This window comes from Myotis daubentonii, chromosome 5 (assembly GCF_963259705.1).
Source record: "Myotis daubentonii chromosome 5, mMyoDau2.1, whole genome shotgun sequence".
NCBI classification, from domain to species: domain Eukaryota; kingdom Metazoa; phylum Chordata; class Mammalia; order Chiroptera; family Vespertilionidae; genus Myotis; species Myotis daubentonii.
In genome coordinates, this window is record NC_081844.1 from 73011664 (window position 1) to 73028074 (window position 16411).

Sequence of the window (16411 nt, forward strand, 5' to 3'; positions counted from 1 at the left end):
TGGGTATTGTACACTCACAGCTTGGCTCCAGCCTCCCAGCCCCTGAACACCCAAGGCAATTGGCACCAAGTAAAGTACATGAGGCTTGAAATATGTTGTAAGAAAGAAAATCATATTTAAAGGGAGAGAGAAAGGAAGCCAAGTGGTTTCAAGTGTGTTTCCCAGACCCACAGCAACAGCACATCCCCTGGGAACGTAATAAAAATGCAAACTCTCCGGTCACTCCAGCCCCACTGAACCTGAAACTGGGGTGTGGTGGAGCACCCTCCCCCCCCCCCCCCGGAACTTTGGAAAATAACCCTGGCCCTACCTGCTCACAGAGCTGGGTGGACCTAGGATGGGGCGCCCAGGGGTCTCTGGCCAGACGATGGCATCCGGCGAGAGGGGAGCCCGGGCAGTCCTCATTTCTTTTAAGGAAACAAAGCAAGTGCTTGGAAGTAGACACAGCTAGGTTTGCGTTCCAGCTCTGCTCCACACCGGCTGTGTGACAGGACAAGTCCCTTCCTTTGAGCCTCTTTCCTTCGTCTGTAGCGTAAGGTGCATGCCACCTCCCTGGCAGGGGCGCTGAGCAGAGTAAATGAGCAGACATCTGTACAGCCCCCATCACAAAGCCCGGCACACGGGAGGTTCGCCAGCAGGGGCCACCTTCCTTGCTCCCAGCAGCATTCCAGCTCTGGGAACGACCCTCCCATTGCAGAAGCCTGGCCTCCAGCTGCGTTAGGACCTGGGCCCACAGAAGGGGCTGCGCTCAGCAGGAGGCTTGCAGCTTTCCAGGCCCTGCTCCCCAAGCCCCTGCCCAGCCAGCACCCCCAGAGTCAGGCAGTTCCATAGCCCAGCCGGAGCGGCACAGAACCTCGGGACAGACAGACAGGGGCCACTTGTGTCTGGGGACACCCGGGCATCTCTGACCAGACTGTGGCCTCTGAGTAAATGGGAGATGGCCCCAGGCAGTCCCCAGTGTCACCACAGGCAGGAGCCCTAGGGGCCAGGTGGGTCTAGGGCAGCCGTGGGCAAACTACGGCCCGCGGGCCGGATCCGGCCCGTTTGAAATGAATAAAACTAAAAAAAAAAGACCGTACCCTTTTATGTAATGATGTTTACTTTGAATTTATATTAGTTCACACAAACACTCCATCCATGCTTTTGTTCCGGCCCTCTGGTCCAGTTTAAGAACCCATTGTGGCCCTCGAGTCAAAAAGTTTGCCCACCTCTGGTCTAGGGAATACTGGTGGCTGCACACAGCTGGCCTGCCCACACCCCTTCCAGCTGCCCAGACCACAGGCCCCTCCCACCAGTGCCTCCCACAGGCAGTGCCATGTGCCAGCCCATGTCCTCCATCCTCAGCCAGCCAGGGAGCTGACCTCTGGGAGACACGTTCTGATTTTCAGTCCTGGTGCCTACACCATGGTCCATTTCCCCAAACAGACACACTTAGGAGGACAGCATTGGTGCCAGCAGGAGCCCTGGCAGCCCAGGGCCCCACTCCTTGCTCTGACTGGCTCTTCAGTTAGGACAGGGCACCTCACCTTTGGGTCTCAGCTCTCTTCTGTTAGTGGGGCCAGTCATGTCACATCTCTCTCACGTGGCCGCAGAAGCACTCAGCACGGGGCCTGCACAGTCTCCCAGCCTGGCGGCCGCCCCCTCCCCAAACTCTCTTCGCCCACCCCCCAGTCCGGGTCCGGTGCGCCACCAACATGAATAGTGGGTCTGGACCCCTTGATATAGTTTTAAATGCTTTTATTAAAGCTCCTACAGACTCAGGGGAGGAACCAGCCTGGAAAGTGCAGGTATTTCAGATGGTGTGAGGCGCGCGTGTCAAAAGCAGGCACAAGTCATTGGGGCCCCCAGTGTGGGCAGTGGCATGTGGCCTTTTAATGCATGGGCCTCTGAGAGCCATCTCTGGGCCCCTTCCATTTTGTAGGGTACCCGATATTTTGAAAAAATAATAGTAAGTGCCAAGAAGCGGTTATGGAAATGGTGGACTGTTGTAATCGCTCCCCTTCAGTGAGCATCTGCCTGGGCGGGAGGCAGGCGGCAGAGGCGGCCGCTGCACGGCCCCGCCCACGACAGCTGTCTGACTTTGAGAATCAGTTCATCTCTGTGTGCTTCGGCTTCTACGTCTATAAAATGGAGATAATAATAGTAGCCTTCCTCAGGTTGGAGGCATATATGAGTTAACATGGAACTGAGATTACCACCAAGCAGAAACACTCAATAAACAGTGCCACCAAGCTCTTGTTTTTATTAAACACTGTCAGGGGCTGCGTGGCTGCTCGGGACTGTCGGCTCCGTTGGAGAGAACATCAGGGTCCACGTGTGAGACTCAGTGGATGTGTGGTTGGGACCACCTGCCAGCTCCCTCCCCTCTCACCTTGCCATGGGCTCTGTTCATTTGGTCCCTGAATGAGACGATGTCAAGGCAGGATGGCCAGGTCTGGTCATCTGGTCATTGGGGCAGTAGGGACCTGTCCCAGCAGCAGGAGTTGCTGGTTCTAAACAAACATCCTGGTGCTAAACAAACATTTGCTCTACAGCCCGGCAGCCTGTGGCACTGCTTCTCCAAACTGCTTTGGGGCTTTCCAACAAGCATCAGGGCACGGGACCATCGGGCTCCCTGCAGTGTAGTGGCTGATGGAGGATGCCTGCGGGGTCACAAACCCCTTTGGAATGAGCTGTATTTGCTGAACAAGGGGCCCTGGTTTTAATTCCCAGAGGACAACGTGGCTCGCGGTGCTGGCCCAGCCCACGCAGCCCACCAGCTGGCCAGCCTCTTGGGGAGTCAGTGCCCGCCAAGGGCACCATGTCCCCTGGGCCCACGAGGTGTGCCCAGGACCTGACTCCCTCCTCTGAGGGACAGAGGGCTTTGTCAGGCCAGGCTGGAAATGAGCAGGCAGATCCCTCCAGTCCGGGTGGTCTGATACTTGTAAAACAAAATTATCTGCAGAAATGTTTTTTAACATGTTTTTTCTAATTACAGTTGACATACAATATATTAGTGTCAGGGTTACTACATAGGGATTAGCCATTTAGGTGATTTATAAAGTGATCACCCCAATAAGTCTACTACCCACATGGCACTATACATAGTTATTACACTACTATTGCCTATATTCCATATGCTGTATTTTACATCCCATGATAGTTTGTAACTACCAATTTGTACTACTTAATCCCGTCACCTTTTTCACTCAACCCCCAACACATTCCTATCTGGCAGCCATCCGTTCCTTTCTCTGTATCCATGAGTTTGTTTCTGTATTGTTTATTTTGTTTTTTAGCTTTCACATAGAAGTGAAAGCAAACAATATTTGTCTTCCTCTGTCTGACTTCTTTCACTTAGTATAATACCCTCTAGATCAGGGGTGGGCAAACTTTTTGACTCGAGGGCCACAATGGGTTCTTAAACTGGACCGGAGGGCCGGAACAAAAGCATGGATGGAGTATTTGTGTAAACTAATATAAATTCAAAGTAAACATCATTACATAAACGAGTACGGTCTTTTTTTTTTTTTTTTTTTTTAGTTTTATTCATTTAAAACGGGCCGGATCCGGCCCGCAGGCCGTAGTTTGCCCACAGCTGCTCTAGATCCATCCATGTTGTCACAAATGGTTATATTTCATTCTTTTTTATGGCTGAGTAATATTCCATTGTATATATGTATCACATCTTCTTTATCCATTTATCTATCGCTTGACATTTGGGTTGTTTCCATATCTTGGCTATTGTAAATAATGCTGCAGTGAACATAGGGATGTGTATATCTTTTCAAATTAGTGGTTTGGGTTTTTTCAGATAAGTGGAATTGCTGGGTCATATGGTAGTTCTATTTTTAATTTTTTGAGGAACCTCCATACTGTTTTCCATAGTGGCTGCATCAATTTACAAATTCACCAACAATGCATGAAGGTTCCCTTTCCTCTATGTCCTCATCAACACTTTTTTTTTATTAATAATTTTTTTATTGATTTCAGAGGAAGGGACAGGGCAAGATAGAAACGTCAATGATGAGAGAGAATCACTGATTGGCTGCCTCCTGCAAGCTCCCTACTGGGGATCAAGCCCACAACCTGGGCATGTGCCCTTGATCAGAATCAAACCAGAACCCTTCAGTCCACAGGCCGATGCTCTATCCACTGAGCCAAACCAGCTAGGGCCTCACCAACACTTGTTTATTGATTTATTGATGATAGCCCTTCTGACAGGTGATACCTCGTTGTGATTTTAATTTATATTTGGGAGAGATGTTTTAATGATTTGGTCTTAGAAGCTCAAATCCGGGGATCTCCCCTGACTTTTCCATTCAAGTGCACCTCCACAATGGCTCTGGGGCCCAGGCAACGTCAGGGAGCTCAGGCTGAAGGTCTGGAGGATTCGAATCACTTGACCACAATTCTCCTCCCAGAGTTCTGGAAAGAGGTTCCAATAAAGGGGCCTCCATAGCCCACCAGGAGGAAGGGAGCCGCAGGCCTCAGCGGGTGTGGTGGACCTGGAGGCCCTTCATCAGCTACAGGTCCCTCTCAGTATGAGCTGTTGTCTGTTATGGGGGCCAGAATCTTGTTACCAAGTCAACATGGACCTGGGCGTTTCCAGCATGACACTTGAGGGCTGCGTCTGGTATCAGGGGAAAATCAAAGATGGCAACTAACATGATTTCTGCTCTCAGTGCTCAGGTTTGCATCACTTACGTGGTCAAATCATCTCTGACAAAGGTGCCAAGTCTGGCTACACAAAAGATAACATCCTTAACAAATGGTGTTGGGAAAACTGGATAACCACAGACAAAAGAATGAATTGGGACCTCACCTTGCTCCATAAACAAAAGAACTCAAAGATTTAAAAGGCAACAAAAACAAAAATAGAAAAATTGGGCTACATCAAACTTTAAAACTTCTGCACAGCCCAGTTGAGTGGCTCAGTTGGTTGATGTGTGAGCCACGTCCCACGTGGTTCGTGGTTCGGGATCTGGAGAAGGGCCATGCACAAATGACAGAGACGAGACAAGAAATAATAATTTGGAAATAATGGGGGCCAGGCAGAGAGTCCAACTCTAGGGGAAGGACTTCACTGGTGCCCAGGCCTTGCCAACCTTTTATTCAATTTTGGATACACATATAGCCCTTAGTCAGGCAGGCAATTCCGCTTACAGACAGACTATCTTAAAGGTCAGTAAATATTAGTAAAGATTTATTCTGAGACTATTTGGTCAGGAAATTGCTTGAGCCACCATTGTCTCAACTAAACAATCGGTGCATAACTCTGGCCCTTGCCAGGGCTCAAGGTTCACCAGCATTCTGGGCTCCTTGTTTACACTTCTCTGATAGTGAAGACAGTGGGTAGTTTCCAACAGGTTGAGCATCGTCCTGTGCACCAGAAGGTTGCCAGTTCAGTTCCTGGTCAGGGCACATATCTGGGTTGTGGGTTCGAACCCTGGTTGGGGCATATACACGTCGATGTTTCTCTCTCTTCTCTCTTCTCTCTATCATGTGCTTGGGTGAGAATTTTAAAAATTAAAAAATGAAACTTCTGTACAGCAAAGGAAACAACAGAATGAAAAGGTAACCTACAGAATGAGAAAAAATATTTGCAAACCATATACCTGATAAGGGGTTAATATCCAAAATATACAAAGAACTCCTACAGCCCCGGCCAGTGTTGCTCAGTGGTTGGAGCACTGGCCCAGGCATCAAGGGGCCCTGCGTTTGATTCCCGGTAAAGGGCACATGCCTGGGGTTCAATCCCCGGCCCCAGTTGAGGCAGGTACAGGAGGCAACTGGTCGATGTGTCTCACAGCACTGTTTCTCTCTCTTTCTCCCTCTCCCTCCCTTCCTTCCACTCTCTCTAAAAGTCAATGGGAAAAGCATCCTCAGGTGAGGATTAACCGAAGGAAAACAAAAAGAACGACAGCTCAGTGATAAAAACAAACAAGCCAATTAAAAACTGTGCGAAGGACTTGAATAGACATTTCTCCAAAGAAGATGTACAAATAGCCAACAGGTATATGAAAAGATGTTTAACATCACTTATTATTAAGGAAATGCCAATTAAAACCACAAAGTGAGATATCACCTCACATCCATTAGGATGGCCAATATCCAAAAAAAACAAACAGAAAATAACAGATGTTGGTGGGGATGTGGAGAAGTTGAAACCCTTGTACACTGTTGGTGGGCATGTAAAATGGTGTAGCCACTATAGAAAACAGTAAGGACGGGCCTCAACAAATTAAAAATAGAATTGCCAGATGACCCTGCAATCCCACTTGTGGGTATTTATCCAAAAGAGTTGAAAGCAGCATCTTGAAGAAATACTTGCTCCCCCATGTTTATAGCATCGTCCACACTAGCCAAGAGGTAGAAGCAACTCGGTATCCACCACCAGATGGGATGAAAGGATGAAGAATATGTGGTGTGTACATAAAATGGAATATTTATTGAGCCTTTAAAAAGAAGGAAATGGTCACTTTACCAGGATGGGTGAACTTTTGAGTACATTGTACTAAGTGAAATGAGCCACTCACAAACGGACAGAACCTGCAAGATTCCACTCATCTGCGATATCTAAAATAAGCACAGTCTTAGAAACAGAAAGTAGGATGGTGGTTTCTGGAGGGCTGGGGGCGGGGGAAGAGAGGGCTGTTCATGAATAAAGAGTTTCCAATTTTGCAAGATGAAAAAGTGCTGGAGACCTGTGCACAACACTGGACATATGCTAACACTAGCGTACTACACTCTTAAAAATGGTTAAATATGGTAAAATCTGTTATGCGTTCTTGACCACAATAACTTTTCTATAATTACAAACATAGGGGTGCAAGAAAATAGCATGTTTTTAATTTTTTAATTTTGCTTAACCATCCTGATCTCAAGCCCCCAGTGCTGGCCAGAAATTCCTTCTCGCCTCCGCCTGCCCTGCAAAGGTCTCTCTCACTCGTTCTCAGAGGTCCTCCCTCCTCCCCATCCAGGATTCCCCCCTAACAAGTCGGAAGTACTCATGACCCCCTGACCTGGGCTGCTTTTGCTTTACTGCCCTGTCCCAACCCCTGGATCAGGGGCTCACAATGAGCTCCACTTAAAAACAGGAGGAGGAAAAGGGGAAAACACACAGGCGTGTGCATACATACAACCATCCTGCATCGGACCGGACTCATGACCAGTATGTCTCTCCTCAGTGGTTGTTCTGGGAATCTGGGAGGGGGTGACCCTCACAGGAAAGGGCAGTGCCTTGTAATACAGCCACAGTCTGTGTCCGTCAGGGCCCACCGCAGCGCCCGGCACGCAGGGGGCGGGCAGGATAGAGACGGGTATAAAGTGCCATTTCATTTGTAATCTAGTACATGCATCTTCTGCACACCTTTCCCAAAAAAATAAAAGAATGAGGAGGGCAGAGGGGATGAAGGCAAATTCAAGATGGTTCCCATCATCAGTCCAGAAAGGCTCCAGCGTGCAGGTGGAGAGCTGCATACTGAAAAGAAGTGCGTTCTCGGCAATAAATCCCAAGAAACAGAAGCATGTGCCCAAGCTGGCGGGGCTGGGAGGTGCTGAGGGTTCCAGCGAGCCCGGGCAGGACAGTGATGGGTAGGATAGCGCCTCTGATTGCCGAGTTCAAGCATTTGAAATGCCATGCTGGTGTCTTTATGTGGTGTGCTGTCCCTGTTGCTGTATCGCCGTGGAGATTAAAAAGCATTGGTCAGGGCTTTCATAAGATAACTCTCACCCTCGGCCTTATATTTCTCCTCATTTGGAAGTTTCTCAGTTGCAAACTCTTCTACCTCAAGAGTTTCCAGATAATAAATCTTTTTTTATTTCGGAGGGATTGTGAGTGGACAAATGAGTAGATGATTAGTAACTGAATGAGAGAGTGAGGGGTGAGTACGCAACCAGCAGGGGAAGGCTGGGAGGAGCAGGCGCGAGGGATGGGTTTCTCCCCACACCTCTCCTCTCTGTCAGCCAGCAGGGTGGCAGGCAAGCTGCCGCTAGGATGCAGCTGCAGGGTGGGTGGGTGGGCCAGCAGCAGGCGGGCTGTGCCCAAACCCACTGGCTTCCCTTCTCAACGAGTCTATCCTTGTTTTCCTGTCTAGGGCCCCCTGGACGGCGTGGCAAGCCTGGAAGAAGAGGTGATCCCGGTGAGTCCCAGGTTCTCCTAGTTCCTAAGCTCAGGCCTAGAAGCCTGCCCTTGGCCAGGGACTGAGCTGGATGCACCAGTCCCCATGGCACCTCATTACTCAGGACCCTGGGTCCTGGGCCAGCTCGTCTCCTCCCTTCCAGTTCCAGCCTCTGCCCCTGGAGGCCACAGTGCCCCGCATCCCTTTCCCTGGCTTCTTGGCATCACAGGTCCAGTGACTGTCCCACCCATGTCCTTGGCACCCTCTGAATCTTAGTGTCAACCTCAGAAATGTCAGTCCCCAGTCTCACTCTGAAACAACCTCCCGGCCTTGAGGGAGCTGAGGGTGATCCCACCAGCCCACTGTCCCTGGTTCTCCTGGTGCCCCTGTCCCTCCCCAGACTTGGCCTGCCCTTCCCTTGGCAGAGGCACCAGGAAGATACACCTGCAGACTCGCCTGTCCGTGCGTACCTCCCCTCCTGCCATCTTCATTTCACCCAAACACACTTGCTCTGCACATCCCCTACCCGAGACACAGAGAAGCTTCCTCAGAGGCACCCACACACCAACCCTGTCCTGGCTCTTCCGCCTCGCCTTCCACTCATCCCAGCCCCTCCGGTCTCTTTTCACTGTCACTCCGCTGACGTCATCTGATGGTCATCCCAGCAGATGCTTTGCCGTCATTATCTTCCTTAATCCTCGCTGTTGGCCACCCCCACGTCCCCACCCTGTATTCCCAGCTCAGCTCTGGCCTGTGTCTCCTCCCACATCTCTGACCCCCTTCTTTTTGGCCTTTCCTGTATACCCCATTTGCCTTAAATAAATCTGCTCTTGGCCCTCTTCTCTCTTCTCTCCCACTCCTACGCAACGGCACCCCCATGACACTGACAATGACCCCCTTCCTGTCTCCAGCTACGCTATCTCCTCTGGAGTTTGGACCTGGCCCCGCTGAACCAGCTCCTCCGCTAGCCTGCTCTCCCCAGCTCCCCAACGCAGGGAGAAACCTCCAACCCCCGCTTCCCTATGCAGACACCTGGGCATCATCCGGGACCCCTCCCTCCCCCCTCTCCCACACCAAACCCTGGTCAGTCGCCTCACAGTATATCTCAGACCTGTGCCCCTTCTTGGTCCTCACCCACAGCTCCTGCAGCTCTCATCACCCCTACCCCGTGTCCCCACCTCCAGCCTCACCATGGGTGTCTGAGGCCCTCCCACTCTGACCCTGCACTCCTGGCCTCCCCTCCCCGAGATGCCATCTCCTCTTCCTGAACTCAAACCCCAAGTTCAGTATTCTTTAAGTCTAGTACAAGCATCTCCAAAGTCTTCACTTTTCAGCAGAGTAGGCCCTGGGAATGTAAATGCGCAAACAGTGAGTGAAGGAGTGAATGCGTGCACGCATGAGCGCATGCTCAGCCCCTCAGCAGCTGCTCCAGGAGGGCATGGTGTGATGCCAGAGGGGATCACCACCAAGGGGACCCCCAACAATTGGGCCGGGGAGCTGACCAGGCTCCCTCTGAGCCTCCGACTCTTCTCCCTGGTGCTGGGTGTGGGCCTCCTCCCCGCTGTGCTGCATGCTTGAATTATCTACTTCCTTCGATAGCAGCCCCCAGATAAGTCGCTGGAGGGCCATGGTAGGAAATGCCGTCATGGTTCTCTGTGTGCTTTGACTTCCAGAAGCTGAAGGCTGTTTCATGTTTGATTGCCATGGCTTCCTTTACTCTAGATTTTGTGTGTAAACACACACACACCACGGGCCTGCAGATACGCATTTCAGCACTCAGTTCTTGTTTCCGTCCTCATAAAATGTTTTATTGCCTTTTATTGTAAGCTCCTGACGTCCATTCTGGAAGGAGGTGAGGAATACGAAGTGACTTTTTCCAGGGAAATGTATATTACTCAACTTACTCAAAAACCCGTTAGAATTATGACTCCAGTTTACAGCAATCGAAAAGCCACAGAGAGATAAGGACTTACTGGGCCCCTGATACTGTGCGCTGAGTCCTTTCAAGTTCCCCAAGTCTTGTCATCCTCACAGACCCTACAAGATAAGCATCTGTTATTCGCCCCATTTTGCAGATAAGGAAACTGAGGCTTCAAAGGAAGAAGTGTCTTGTCTAAGGTCGGCGTTGGGCAAGGGGTGGGCAGCACCCCTGGCCGCCCTTTCCCAGGCAGTGTCCTGATCCCCTGCCTGTCGAGAATGGTGTGAACAGCCCCAAGCAGATGTTCCCCTCTGATTAGCTTTGGCTGTGCCTGGTGTTTATTTCCAGTTTCACACACATGCACATCCTGGCTTTGGCACCTTCCCCTGTAAAACCAGACCTTTTCCTGTGTCCCGGGAGCCTGCCTGGTGGACAGTGTCTGCCGAGATGCCTTCCTGCCGCTGCTGCAGACCTGCAGACCTGCAGACAGCCGCGCCTGCTCGCCCGTGGGATGGGTGCTCTCTAGCTGCAGAGGGGCCTTTGCCTGGAGAATGCCTCCATGGCCCTGCAGTATTTGTGCACCTGTCCTAATGGAATGAATGCTCATCTCCCCACTGGCCCATTCACAGCTGGGGAAGCCCGGCACTGCTCTTGCCCTCTGGGGTCATCTTTCCAGGGCTATTGAGCAAGATACTTTCTCCTTCTAAATGCCCCCCTGACCCCAAGAACCTCCATTGCTCCCTCAGCTTCCCCTGGCTCCCCTGACTCCGCCAGCCTCAGACACCTCCCTCTGTCCCAGCACAACCTGGTTGTGGTTGTCTCCTCTGAAAACGTGTCTTTCCCCTCCACCAGAGCAGAGGCTCCTCTGGGCAGGAGCTGGGGCTGGACCCACAGGCACTCGGGAGATGGTTAATAAAAGCTTGCTGACAGGAATGGGGAGGGCAGAGAGGGGGGAGAGGGAAAGAAGGGCTGGTGGGCCAATGAAGGATGAAGGCTGAGGATGCGGGAAGAAACCAGGAGGAAGCAATCAAATGCTGCTTGGCTGATGCTGTGCTAAATCAGTGGAGACAAATGGAGGCACAGCTCCCAGCCTTAGATCAGCAGCCTCAGCGCTAGGGTTTTTTATCCACCCTAAACCCAAGAAACCCTTTCTAAAAATCCAGTGGGAAAACTTCTAAAATGGTGGGTTAAGCACCTCTGAAAATCTGCTCCTTTATAAAAGCAGCAAGAAAACTAGGGAAAATGGACCTTTCTGCAACTATGGAAATTAATGGAAAACTTGCAGCAACCCCATTATTCAAGGAAAAAATTATAAATCTTGCTAAGAACAGCAGTGTTTGCAACATTTTACTTGCCCATCTGCTCAATTCCATACCCTTAAAAAAACATCAGCCTTCCTGGCCAGGTAGCTCAGTTGGTAGCTCAGTTGGTAGAGCTTTGCCCCAGCACACCAAGTTTGCAGGTTTGATCCCCAGTCAGAGCGTACACAAGGATCAACCACTGAATGCACAAGTGGGTGGACAACAAGTCAATGTTTCTCTCTCGTGCGCGCGTTCTTGCTCTCACTCTCGCTCTGTCTCTCCCTCCCTCCCTTCCTCCCCCCCCCCATCAATAAATAAATAAAAATTAAAACAAAAACATAAGCCTGACAACCACAGTACCTGTGGAAAGTAGCAGCCATCAAAGGAGACAGGCAGGGTTGAAGGTCCCCAGATGCTCATTTTCAGAAGATTGTCCCTATCTGACATGTCTGTAAACTCCCTGGAAAAGCTTGTGCACAGGACTTGCCTTTCTTTGACCTGCTGCAGAGCACGCTCATTGGGAAAGCCCTGTGTCTAGAGCAGGGGTGGGAAACCTGTTTGTGAGTGCGCGCCAAAACCAGCAAAATCTCTGACTCAAAAGTATTCTGCGTGCCAACCCTAATTTTTTGAGAACATGTTACGCCTACTTGATATCTCTTAAGGTGTACGTATGTGAAGAACCTTGAAGAAATAATAAAATTCATTCGAGCAACAAAAACACAGTAGATGATGATGAAAAATACATTTATTTTTTAATGTATACATGTACCTTACATCTCTGTAATACTTTAAGCAATAAAACAAAATCTTTTTTTAAAAAAAGAGTAGGAGCAGAATCTAATTTTCATAGTAGTCACATTAAATTACTATAAATGCCCAGTTTTTAATAAAAAAAAAAAATGTGAGACATACAAAGAGACAAGAAAGTATGGCATTAAACAGGGGGAGAAGCCATCAATAGAAACCTTCTCTGAGAAAGCCCAGATGGAAATGCTAGACAAAAGAATCATGTTTGCTGTTTTAAATATATTTAAAGGAAACCATGTCTAAAGAATCAAAGGAAAGCCCACGAATATGTACCACCAAATGGAGACCATCAATACAGAGAGAGAAAGTATTTAAAAAAAGAAGCAAACAGAAACTCTGAGGTACAGTAACTGAAATGAGAAATTCACCAACGGGGCTCAACAGTGTTTGGGCTGGCAGAAAAAATCAGCGAACTTGAAGACGGGTCCGTTAAGATTATTCAGTCAAAGGAAGAAAGCAAAGAGGAGAAGCAAGAGAAGCAGACGAAGTACGTGAAAGAAGAATGGCCTGGACCTTCCCAAATCGTTTTTTATATTTGTGATTATGATTTAGCACAGCAAAAAGGTACAGATTAAAGTCAGCAAACGTAAGAGGAACGTAGGGCCCCAACTCCAATATTCCCCTCCCCATGGAGTGTGCAGACAGCCCTGACTCTCCCAGCAATGATGTGTGACAGCATGTGTGATGTTTGCTAAGCAGGGAAACTCACTTGAGACTCGCTGTGTTGGGTTTTATTGAGTGCCCATGTGGCTGACCTTCCATTATTCAGTCTCCAGCCCCTCCCAAGGTCAAACGGATACAGCATGGCCAAAACTCCACCGTCACTCACATTGTTGCTGTAAACTGCCGGGCATGGCCCCAGGCCCCAGGTATTCAAAGACACTCCTGTAAGCAGCATATTCCAAGGAGTGGAAGGTCATCTCCCTGCAGCCGGTCAGGATCAGTTCTTTCTTTGGAATGTGCAGGTTGTGGACAACTCAGGTCGGTTGAGTAACCCTTTCCTACACACTCTCATGGCTCTTTCTTGTCATTCAAGAATCAGCACAAAGCCCAGCCTGCGTGGCTCAGTGGTTGAGCGTCGACCCATGAACCAGGAGGTCACGGTTCGATTCCCGGTCAGGGCACATGCCCGGGTTGTAGACTGGATCCCCAGGGTGGGGCATGCAGGAGGCAACTGATCAATGATTCTCTCTCATCATTGATGTTTCTAACTCTTTCTCCCTCTCCCTCTCTGAAAGCAATACAAACAAATATTTTTTTTTAAAAGAATCAGCACAAATGTGACCTCCTCAGAGAGGCTTTTGATAATCAACCATCCTTTAAAAATGAAGGGGAAATTAAGTAATGCCCAGGTAAACAAAAATGGAAAGAATTTATCACTATCAGATCTGACCTACAAGAAGCAATAAACAGGTTCCTTCAGTCGGAAATGAAAGGACACTAGAGAGCAATTTAAGTCCACACAGAAATAATGAATTTCAATGAAGGTAACTACATAAGTAAATGTGAAAGACAATGTAAGTGTATTTTTATTTACAACTTTTTTCTCTATGCTAATTAAAAAGTCAATTGCATAAAGCAATAATTATAAAATTGTGTTTATGAGTTTATAATGTGTAAAGTGGTAAAGGATAATGAACAGGGCTATATTGGAGCATAGTACTTATAAGCAATTAAAAGTAAATTATTTCCAATCAAAACCATATTATCTTAAATTAAGATGTTAATTTTAATCCCCAGGACAACCACTAAGAAAATAACTCCAAAAAAATAGAATTTAAAAAATGAATGAAAATGTTACACTAGAAAACATCTACTTAGCAAAAAAGAAGCAGTAGTGAAGTAACAGAGGAATAAAAAATACATAAGACATAGAAATTAAATAGCAAATTCAAACACATAAGCCTTACCTTATGAACAATTACATTAAATATAAAAGGGTTAAACAATTCAATCAAAGTCAGAGATTGGCAGAATCAATAAAGAAGTAATGAAATAAAAAAAACATTCAACATCATTAATCATTAGATAAATGCAAATGAAAACCACAGAAAGCTATTACCTCATACCAATTAGGATGGCTACTTTTTTTTTTAATATATTTTATTGATTTTTACAGAGAGAAAGGGAGAGAGATAGAGAGTTAGAAACATCGATGAGAGAGAAACATCGATCAGCCGCCTCCTGCACATCTCCTACTGGGGATGTGCCCGCAACCCAGGTACATGCCCTTGACGGGAATCAAACCCGGGACCTTTCCGTCCGCAGGCCGACGCTCTATCCACTGAGCCAAACCGGTTTTGGCAGGATGGCTACTTCTTTAAAAAATCAGAAAATAACACGTGTTGGCCAGGATGTGGAGAAATCGGAATCCTTGGCATCTGTTGGTGGAAATGTACGATGGCACAGCCACTCCGGAGAATAGTGTGGTGATTCCTCAAAAATTAAAAACAGAATTAGCATATGACTCAGCAAATCACTGGAGGGTATATATCTAAACGAACTGAAACCAGGGTATCAAACAAAAATTTCCTAACAGTATTATTCACAACAGCCAAAAAGTTCAGCACAGACAAATGAAAAAACAAAATGTGGTATTTCTATACCGTGAAATATTATTCATTTTCAATTAATTTTTTGAGAGACATAAAAAAACATTAATGTGAGAGCGAAACATCAATCGGTTGTCTCCTGCATGTATTCATTCTTAAAAAGGAAATTCTGACACATGCTACAATATGGATGAAACTTGAGGGCATTACCCATGCCAAGTGAAATAAGCCAGTCACAAAAAAGACAAATATTGTATTATTTCATTTACTGAGGGAGGTAATAAATTCATAAAAATAGGAAGTAAAATGGTGGCTGCCAGGGACTGAGGGGAGGAAGAATGGAGAGTTATTGTTTAATGGGTACAGTTTAAATTTTTCAAAATGGAAAACTTCCAGAGATTGAATATATTATAATATAAACATACTTAACACTACTAAATTGTAGATTTTAAAATATTTAAGGTCATAAATTTTATGTGTGTATTGACACAATTTTTAAATTTTTAATTGTATTTTTAAAAAACATGATCCAACTATCTATATATATAAAAGCCTAATATACAAAGTGTCCCCTTGGGAGTTTGACTGACCGGGAGTTTGATCACTCTCTATGATGTGCAATGACCACCAGGGGGCGGCATGGAACGAAGGAAGACCCCAGCCAGCAGCCGGCAACCGGCAACCCGGGAAGGGAGTCCCTGGCTGGCAGCCACTAGGGACCCCACCCATGCACAAATTTCGTGCACTGGGCCTCTAGTATATACTATAAGAAACAAACTTTAGATTTTAAAATGTAGTAAGTTGAAAATAAAATGCTGAGAAAAAATATATCATGCAAATGATATATTCTGATGTCAGACAAAACAGATTTTAAGACAAATAAGGACATTTTATAATGATAAAAGGGTATTTTAAAAATTATATACTAAATATACACCTTAACAGAGAGCCCCCAAATACATGAAGCAAAAACTGACCATTGAAGGAATAGACGGCTTAGCATTAATAGTTGGAGACCCCACTTTCAATAACGAATAGAACAAACATACAAAACAACAACAACAAAGAAACATAATAAATGAACAACATATAAATCAACAAGACCAAACAGACATCTATAAAACATTTCAGCCAACAGCAGCAGAAAACACATTCTTTTCAGGTGAACATGGAACATTCTCCAGCATAGAATGCATTTTAAACTGTAAAGCAAGCTTCAATGAATGTAAAAGGATTGAAGCCCTAACTGGTTTGGCTCAGTGGATAGAGCGCCGGCCTGCGGACTGAAGGGTCCCGGGTTCGATTCCGGTCAAGGGCATGTACCTTGGTTGCGGACACATTCCCAGTGGGGGGCCTGCAGGAGGCAGCTGATCGATGTTTCTAACTCTCTATCCTTCTCCCTTACTCTATGTAAAAAATCAATAAAATATATTTTTTAAAAAAATAAAAGGATTGAAGTCATAAAATATGTCCTTTGACCACAAAAGAATTAAATTAGAAATCAATAACATAAGAAAATTAGAGAAATTCACAAATATGGATAAATTAAATATTACACTTCTAAATAACCAATAACTCAAAGGATAAACCACAGGAAAATAAAAAAATAGTATTACTAGTATATGAATGAAAATGAAAACACAACATACCAAAACTCATAGAATATAGCTAAAGTAGTGCCTAGAGGGAAATGTATAGCTGTAAATACCTATATTAAAAAAGAAGAGCAAA

General features: G+C 46.8%; 1 protein-coding gene across 1 annotated transcript in view; it reads left to right on the forward strand.

Moving 5' to 3' along the window:
* The window catches only part of COL23A1 (collagen type XXIII alpha 1 chain), a 261421-nt gene that overhangs the window by 194632 nt on the left and 50378 nt on the right, over positions 1-16411 (forward strand). The window contains exon 3 of the mRNA XM_059698141.1: positions 8079-8123. Coding sequence (XP_059554124.1) covers positions 8079-8123 — 45 coding nt within the window. The remainder of the gene's footprint in view (positions 1-8078; positions 8124-16411) is intronic.